Raw genomic sequence first — 8,546 nt, 5'->3', positions numbered from 1 at the left:
ATGGACAACCAATCAACTCTTGAACATTCCTTTTTAAAGAAATGAGTGCACGTGTAATAAACTTGTTAATATTCTTGAAGAAAGCAAAGATGTCATCGATGTTACGGAGTCTAGCCTGTATTAATTTTGAACAAATCATGATGGAGATCTACTCTGATTGCTCGATTAGTGATATCATACCAATAACATTTGAATAAAAAAACTTTATTCTTCTCTTTTTGATATTGCAATTCAATAACCTCTTCTTATAAGTTATCTTTAACACAAACCCCATTATTATATATCTTTCTATCATGACCATACTCTGCAATATAAAAACATGTCTATTGATGAAATTCATGTCATAACACTTCGTCTTTCTTTTAAGACTCAAACGTAATAAATTCAAAGTAACACTAGCATTTTATCTTAATTAATAAACCTGGTACATGAATTACAACCAGTAACAATTAACAAGAAATATGTAATAAAATTAAGTATTCGAAAAGATAAAAATAATTAAGCAGTCCTTACATGTGTTCTAAATCACATGAAAAATTATATACCATGTAATTAAATGATTTAAGATTCAGTTAGCTGTGAGTTTTAAGATAGTAAAAATTAACAAGGTTGCTTGTAAGAATTATTCAATCTATCAGTTTATGATAGTATAAGACATAAATTTTTCAAAAGTAAGGACATGTTAATTATTATATTTACTAAATAAAAGGTCTTAGTTCATTGTAGTTAAATAACACATGATTATATGTATGTTTGAATTGAAGTTTTATCAAGTATCTTCCCCTTATAATATTTTTTTGGTATAAGTCATTTAGGATGAGAAAATATTGACAAATACCTATTAGAAGGCATTTCCTTACCATTATCATTCCTTTGAATATGATTGATTTTTCTTCTCAATTAAAGCTTGAAATAGGACGAGATAAATGTTGAGATCTTTTTAACAATATAAGTTTCGCATATCAAAGCCTCGACATGTGTTTTGATTTTATTTTTCTCTTAAGGTTGCACAAGTATTTGCATGGAATTAAATCAAAATAAATTATAAACTATGAGTATCAATGACTGATAAGAAGAAGATAAACAAATAATCTGAATGGATGGAAATTGTCTGTATATAACCCAAGATTTATGTTCCTTGATTCCATTAAACATAAAGAATGCACCCTATTAAAATATTTCTAGGCTTTACTATTGGATTAGTGCACCATGACTCTATCCACTACATCAATTGAATGATGTCATGCTATATGTTTAGCAATCTTTGAAGATATGAATAATCTTTACAATTTAGGAGTAAATAAGAAGCATATAAGTTTTTTGTGTGTGAAAATTATCCTTCCCCTGCCAGTTTTGGATTTATGATGAGCTTGCTGACATGTTCTACACTCGACCAACTTTGTATTTTCAAGATAGTATAACATGCAGAAGTTTGGACATATGTTAATTTTATGATATCCTAGGTCAAGGGATTTCCTAAATGATTTAAAAACGTAAAAGTTCTCTTTTAACCTATTCCTATTGGTAATTTTTTTTTTGTCTATTCGACAATTCTATCATAATCGACTTCACTCAATCTATGATATGACTTAATGGTGAATATTTATGCTACTATCAATAATTCATAGTGATTTGTGACCCATCTTATAATGGTTCATCGTAATCTTTTAAAAGATAAAAAAATCTGCTCGCGTCTACATTTGATTCTTCATCTATGATTGAACATTTACCAATATAACTTGATTTATTCTCATTGCATCCATTACCATATTTTAATAAGAATTACTATTTTCATCTATAACTCTATACATATTGCTAGAACTGGAAGTTGACCCAATCATCTTTTTTACCATGGTTTTATATAGAACATATGGTTCTCCCTATGCAAACCAACACAAGTATTTCTCCATAAATATTTTTTGTTGAAGATGCATCATTATAACACCTCGATCATGAAATTTTTTTATTTTTACATCTCTTACATAAACATCTAATATCGCTTCCACTAATGTTTTTCAAATTAGATAGTGTGTAACTAATAAAATCCTCAATCTCATGATAATAATTCATTCTAGCAACCATTTAAGTGATGCATACAACAAAATTCTATGGGAAAAAGTTATAATAAAAATGACCACACAAACAAACTATATATATTACAAAAATATACAATAAAAATTAACATTTTAAAATTGAGTAAAATAAAAAAAATAATTAGTTTTGCTTACTTGATGTCAAGAATCCTAAAAAAATTGAATCATAATAGAAATGCAGAAAAACTAAGTGTTGGGTAGTCGAATTTGTGATATGAGATTGATTTGTAATAAAATAAGTGGGGTTTTGTTGTTTCTTATAAAGAGCTTATAGGGGAGAAGAATAAAGGGAAGGATTGTTCATCAGGTCATAACTTAAATATTCCTAGCTGATTTACAGAAAAAATTTATCAATAGTTTTATGTGGTTGATAATTTTGTCTGTAAAAAATAATACATCATTGTAACTTTTTGTTTTTTTAATTCTTTCCTTTTCCTTTTTTAATTTATTTATGATAATTTTTAGACATTCAAATTTATTTATAATTGTTAAGAAAATATAAATACTGATTTTCATTTTTTATTTATACTTTCATATATTGTTTTTATACAATTCATCATATTGTTTTTAAATTTGATTTTTATTTAGTTTTAAAATATTATTTTATAGTATATAAAATAATTTTAAAAATTAAGTTTTAGTTTACGGATCATATCTTTTTTTTAATTAATTATGATGTTATCCTTTCATATTGTATATGCATTTCATATTTATGTTTATGCTCTTAGGTGACTGCCCCGGGGATGACATGAGACACATGTTCATAGTTAAGACGAAATAAAAGAAACATTACACATGTTCATATTTATGTTCTTTATCATATATTTTTCACTTGATTAATTTGTTCATTTTTTTAAATCAAAGGGAGGGTCTAAAAAGCTGCAACTTTGTGAAATAATGGGGAGAGAGAGAAGAGAGAATGTTTGTATGAGTTGTTACAATCCCCAAGCAATATATGTATGCATTAAAAGCTTCAAGCTTTGTGAATATTAATGTAATGTGCAATACATATATTCAACCAGTTGAGACACTTTATTTCTTGTCTTTGATTCCGGAAGGAAATCGTACACAGTTCCCGATTCCTTCAGACACATAGTCCCCATTCTCTTTTCAGGTTCTCTTCTTTGGAGGATGGTGAAAAAGATACCACATCCTCTCTTTAGCCACCCATTTCTTAAGCCAAAATTTCAATTGAAATTGAGTTGAAATTCCAGAATGACCCCCTTCTTTTTATCAAGCCCTCTCTGAAAACTAAATCTTAAGCTACACGATATGAAATATGTACTATAACTTCAGAAATATGTATGGTTCATCAAGTATTGTAGATTGAAAGCAATATAAATTAAAAAATATAGAAGATAAAATCTAGCAAGAGTATGGCATCTATGATATATATACTTATTTATTTTTTATTTTTTTATTAATAGGAATGTTTACACTAACTTGCATGTATCTTAACTAATTTTATAGGGTACAAAGTTAATAAATTTCTAATAATTTTAAAATTTTTGGAATTTAAACTAATAATTTTAAAAAATTAAATTCAAAATCTAACTATTTAAACTATATCTTAATATAATTTAATATATATATATATATATATAATTTACATGGATATCTAAACTAATTTGTACATATCACAATTAACCTCATGGTTAACTGAAAATCCAATATTGTATACTTTTTTATTTATTTACGTGGGGTGTCTGGGTCAGTTTGTGCGCACCACAACTAATCCTCACGGCCCACTGAACATCCTGCAAACTCAGTAGGCATATAAGGCACCGCGGGAGTGACAAACATGCACACCAAGACTCGAACTCAAGTACAGTAAAAAGAGACAAGCCCCTCCCCACCACGAGATCACGAGACAAAGCACTGGTTTGCGTCAATATTGTATACTTTTAAAAACAAGCCCCTTCCCACCACGAGACAAAGCACTTCCCACCGCGAGACAAAGCAATGGTTTGCGTCAATATTGTATACTTTTAACATACTGAGTTGTTGCTATAATGTATTGAGATTTGTACTTGGCTGCTGGTGGTATGTGTACGTTGATTTTTAGGTTAAATAGCTTAATTAATGCTTTTAATGGCTGCGTAAAAGAGACTACCAAGCGAAACCAAATCTCTATCAAAATTTTAGCGATGTATATAGGGCAAAAGCTGAGTTGCCTTCGATAATGGTGCATTCGTCCTGTTTGTCAGCACATGCATTCCACTTTCCACTACAAAATCGACTTTGGACCCCAATTTTTACCTCACCCACAAGAAAAGCATACCTAAATTCCCATATATTTCACACACTTCTCTCGCTCCCCTCTCCTCGTATCTCTCCACGACCAAAAAGTATCATAATCCTAAGCTAGACGAAGAACCAACTCTCCATAGGAATTACGCTTGCATACTAGAAATAGATACGAAGATCACTGCCTACCAAATCCACCCTCACCCTAATTATAAATAAATAAATAAATTCCTAATCCAGCACAAACCATCCAAATATATATATCTTTCCTTAATTGACGAGTTCTTCCTCCATAGCTAGCTCAGTTCATAAAAAGCAGATGAAAATAGAAGCCTTTCTTGATCTCACTCTATTCTTAAACTTCCTTTGACTTCATAACTTATTGTCGAGTAACAAGCTAAGACCCTGAGACAGAAAATGAGAGCAGGAGGTTGCACAGTGCAACAAGCTCTAACAGCGGAGGCAGCAAGTGTTATTAAACAAGCAGTGACTCTTGCTAGAAGGAGAGGCCACGCCCAAGTCACTCCTCTCCATGTTGCTAGTACCATGCTTTCTGCCTCCACTGGCCTACTGAGAACAGCTTGCCTTCAGTCACCCTCTCACCCTCTTCAGTGCAAAGCCCTCGAGCTTTGCTTCAATGTCGCGCTTAATCGCCTCCCAACATCAACTTCAAGCCCTATGATAGGTACTCCCTCTCAACAGTTCCCTTCAATCTCTAATGCCTTGGTCGCAGCCTTTAAGCGCGCTCAGGCTCATCAGCGGCGTGGCTCTATTGAGAACCAGCAGCAACCTCTCCTTGCAGTGAAGATAGAGTTAGAGCAGCTGATGATATCCATTTTAGATGATCCTAGTGTTAGCAGAGTCATGAGAGAAGCTGGTTTCTCCAGTACTCAAGTGAAAAGCAATGTTGAGCAAGCTGTTTCCTTAGAAATATGTTCACAGAGTGCTCCTTCTGTGAGTATCAAGTCTAAGGAAAGCAATGGTTTGGTCCTTCCAGAGTCTCCACCTTCGAGTCAAGGTGGAGCAAAAGCAGCAGTTTTAGATCCAATTAAAAATGAAGATGTGATGTGTGTTATAGAGAATTTAATGAATAAAAGGAGGAGAAGTTTTGTTATTGTAGGAGAATCTCTGGCAAGTATTGAAGTTGTAGTTAAAGGAGTCAAGGACAAAGTTCAAAGGGGAGATGTTCCTGAGGGCTTGATGGAAGTGAAGTTCTTAACAATTCCAGTTTCCTCTTTTGGCAGTTTCTCTAGGGTAGAGGTAGAACATAAACTTGAGGAGCTTAAAGGCCATGTGAGAAACTACATGGGCAAAGGAGTTGTTTTGAATTTGGGAGATCTTAAATGGGCTATTGAGAACAGGGATAGTAGGACATCAAGTCATGAGCAAGGGAGCTGCTATTTCTGTCCATTGGAATACCTGATCGTAGAACTTGGCAAATTTGCTTGTGCAACTGGAGATAACAACGGAAGATTTTGGCTTATGGGGATTGCCACTTTCCAAACTTACATGAAGTATAAATCAGACCATCCACAAGGAGACACTGTTTTGGGTCTCCATCCACTTACAATTCCAGCCGGCAGCTTACGCTTGAGTCTCATCAGTGACAGGTGAACAGTTCGTAAAGTTGCATTTAATTGTATAGCATTATTTGAGTGTGTATTTTTGCTTTCTATGACTTGAATTTCTTCTGAACTATGCATATGAATTTTCTTTCTCAAATTACTTTTTAGAAAAGAAAAAAGAAGTAGAAGTCGATCAATGAAAAGTAGTTCAGATTATTTTTTTGGTAATAGTCGAAAGAAGTTGTTCAGATAAAGAGATCTACTCCATTTTCCTTCTTTTTTTGGGAACTCAAAATTCAAGTTTGCTAGGGGAAATAAAAGCTATATATATAGACATCACTTTAATACTGTAATTTAAATGCTAAAATGCTATAAACTCATCACTTTTTATATGGTAAGGAGAAAGGGAAGGAGAGGTGTACCTCCCCAGCTATATAGCCACTTTTTTGCCTTTTGCCCGTTACAAATATGCAACATGTCATTATACAAGTTGCTCTTCTAAAAATTCAAAGAGTTTTAAGTAGTGAAAAATATCAATAACCAACAAGCTGTAGCTAGCTCCATGTTATTATTATCAACTTCATATTTACCTCTTTTACATTATCAACAAAGTCAAATAATATCTTCCTTCACCTTTTTCTTCAGTGATCCACTACGGCATTTGACAAGCAACAAAGCTGAAAATGGGTGCAGAAGCTGGATTATACTTGAAGGTGGGGAGGACAAACAACTCACTTGCTGTTCTAATTATTCAGCAAAGTTTGAGACTGAAGCTCGAAACTTACCAAATAGTACCTGTAACAGTGACTCCACTTCTACACTTCCTGCATGGCTTCAAAAATACAAAAATGAGAAAAAAGTACAAAATAGTGATAATCAGGTAACTATAAGTAGTTAATCACATTTGGACCTTCTATAATTCTAGATTGTACGTATACAGTCTAAATATCGTGCGAGTACACACAATGTTGAGCAATGACTGTTTTTTTTCCTCTCGATTTCTCTCTTCCAGGATTGTCTGCCAATCAAAGATCTTTGCAGAAAATGGAACTCATTTTGTGGTTCAATCCACCAACAAAACTACCCTGCTGAGGAAACCCTAACTTTTTCTTCTGTATCACCTTCTTCTTCCACTTCATATGACCATCAATACCCTAATTTGTACCGAAACCAAAATGAATGGCCCATTGTTGAACCCCAGCAGTCATCTAGGGACAACTATTTCTGGAACGGTACAGAGACTATCAACAAGTGCAGCATTGAACCAAGTTTGAGGAAGTACATTCCAGAGCATAAAGATCATACCAAACAACTACCATTTCCATCAAATACTAATTCTACTCCGAACTCAGCTTCCTCAAGTGATGTCATGGAAATGGAGTATCTCCACAAGTTCAAGGAGCTGAATGCTGAGAACTTGAAAACCCTATGCAATGCATTGGAGAAAAAAGTGCCGTGGCAGAAAGACATAATCCCTGAAATAGCGGGCACTATCTTGCAATGCCGGTCTGGCATGGCAAGAAGAAAGGGGAAGGTAAAAAACAGTGTGGCCAAGGAAGAAACTTGGTTGTTCTTTCAAGGAGTAGATATGGAAGATAAAGAGAAGATAGCTAGAGAATTGGCTAGGCTAGTTTTTGGCTCCCCTGAAAGCTTCATTTCGATTTCTTTAAGCAGTTTTTCCTCTACAAGAGCAGATTCAACCGAAGATTGTAGAAACAAAAGAACAAGAGATGAACAAAGTTGCAGCTACATCGAGAGATTTTCTGACGCGGTATCAAGCAATCCACATAGAGTTTTCTTAGTGGAAGATGTCGAGCAAGCAGATTTTTTCTCTCAAATTGGTTTCAAAAGGGCTATTGAAAAAGGAAGAATAACCAATTACAATGGTCAAGAAGTCGGCCTTAGTGATGCTATCATAATTTTGAGCTGTGAAAGCTTTAGCTCAAGATCCAGAGCCTGCTCTCCTCCAATCAAGCAGAGAACAGATGGGTCACATGAAGAAGAGAACAGCGCTGGTGCTGCATTAATGGAGGGCACAAACCCTTGTGTTTCTCTGGATTTGAATATTTCCATTGACGATGATAGCGTGGAACATCAGTCAATCGATGACATTGGCCTTCTTGAATCTGTTGATAGACGGATTATCTTCAAAATTCAAGACTTTTGATGGATAGAAAAATCAAAATAAATCGTGTCATATATATCAGGTGGCTTTGTTCTTATTTGATTGTTATTTGATAAATTTTTAGCTTCTTTTAGAATCCCTAGGGAGATTTTGTAAATCACTAAATACATTATCATCCATTACGCTTCTGTAATACTTATATATATATATATATAACTTCATAAACTATACATAGATTATTCCTATTTCAATATTTATCATTTTATTAACCTTCCTTTTCGCGAGTACTTAAAGCAACTTTTGAATTAGAGAGTGTTCTTTTTTCTTTTTTTGTTAACATCAAGAAGCTACGTAACTATTGATATATACATGCAATTATATATTGATGCATGTGTTCAAGACTGTCAGTGAGCATAATGCACATTAAATAAATATTAGAATATAAAATAACATAGAGTTACTCACTATAAATTTTAAGTTTTTTTTTATAATCAAATTCAATTTAATGGTATAGCC

The 8,546-nt window shown here is 33.2% G+C and overlaps 1 protein-coding gene across 1 annotated transcript; it reads left to right on the top strand.

The window, feature by feature from the left end:
- Nucleotides 1-4,364: 4,364 nt before the first annotated feature.
- LOC105139325 (uncharacterized) lies at nt 4,365-8,223 on the top strand. Its single transcript, XM_011045724.1, has 3 exons — nt 4,365-5,950; nt 6,551-6,785; nt 6,918-8,223. Exons 1-3 carry the CDS (start codon nt 4,758-4,760, stop codon nt 8,070-8,072), a joined length of 2,583 nt encoding a protein of 860 aa, XP_011044026.1. The 5' UTR covers nt 4,365-4,757; the 3' UTR covers nt 8,073-8,223.
- Nucleotides 8,224-8,546: the final 323 nt, after the last annotated feature.

Source organism: Populus euphratica, unplaced genomic scaffold (genome assembly GCF_000495115.2).
Source record: "Populus euphratica unplaced genomic scaffold, PopEup_1.0 scaffold177.1, whole genome shotgun sequence".
In the NCBI taxonomy this organism is placed as follows: domain Eukaryota; kingdom Viridiplantae; phylum Streptophyta; class Magnoliopsida; order Malpighiales; family Salicaceae; genus Populus; species Populus euphratica.
Note: the sequence above shows the minus strand (reverse complement) of the source record. Positions and strands in the feature narration are given on the sequence as shown.

What these genes read in the sequence shown, in the direction of transcription:
- LOC105139325 (XM_011045724.1), top strand. Translation starts at nt 4,758, where the DNA reads ATGAGAGCAGGAGGTTGCACAGTGCAACAAGCTCTAACAGCGGAGGCA. An exon ending in TTGAGTCTCATCAGTGACAG is followed by an intron (nt 5,951 to 6,550) that starts GTGAACAGTTCG and finishes CTTTTTCTTCAG; the next exon opens with TGATCCACTACGGCATTTGA. An exon ending in TACAAAATAGTGATAATCAG is followed by an intron (nt 6,786 to 6,917) that starts GTAACTATAAGT and finishes TCTCTCTTCCAG; the next exon opens with GATTGTCTGCCAATCAAAGA.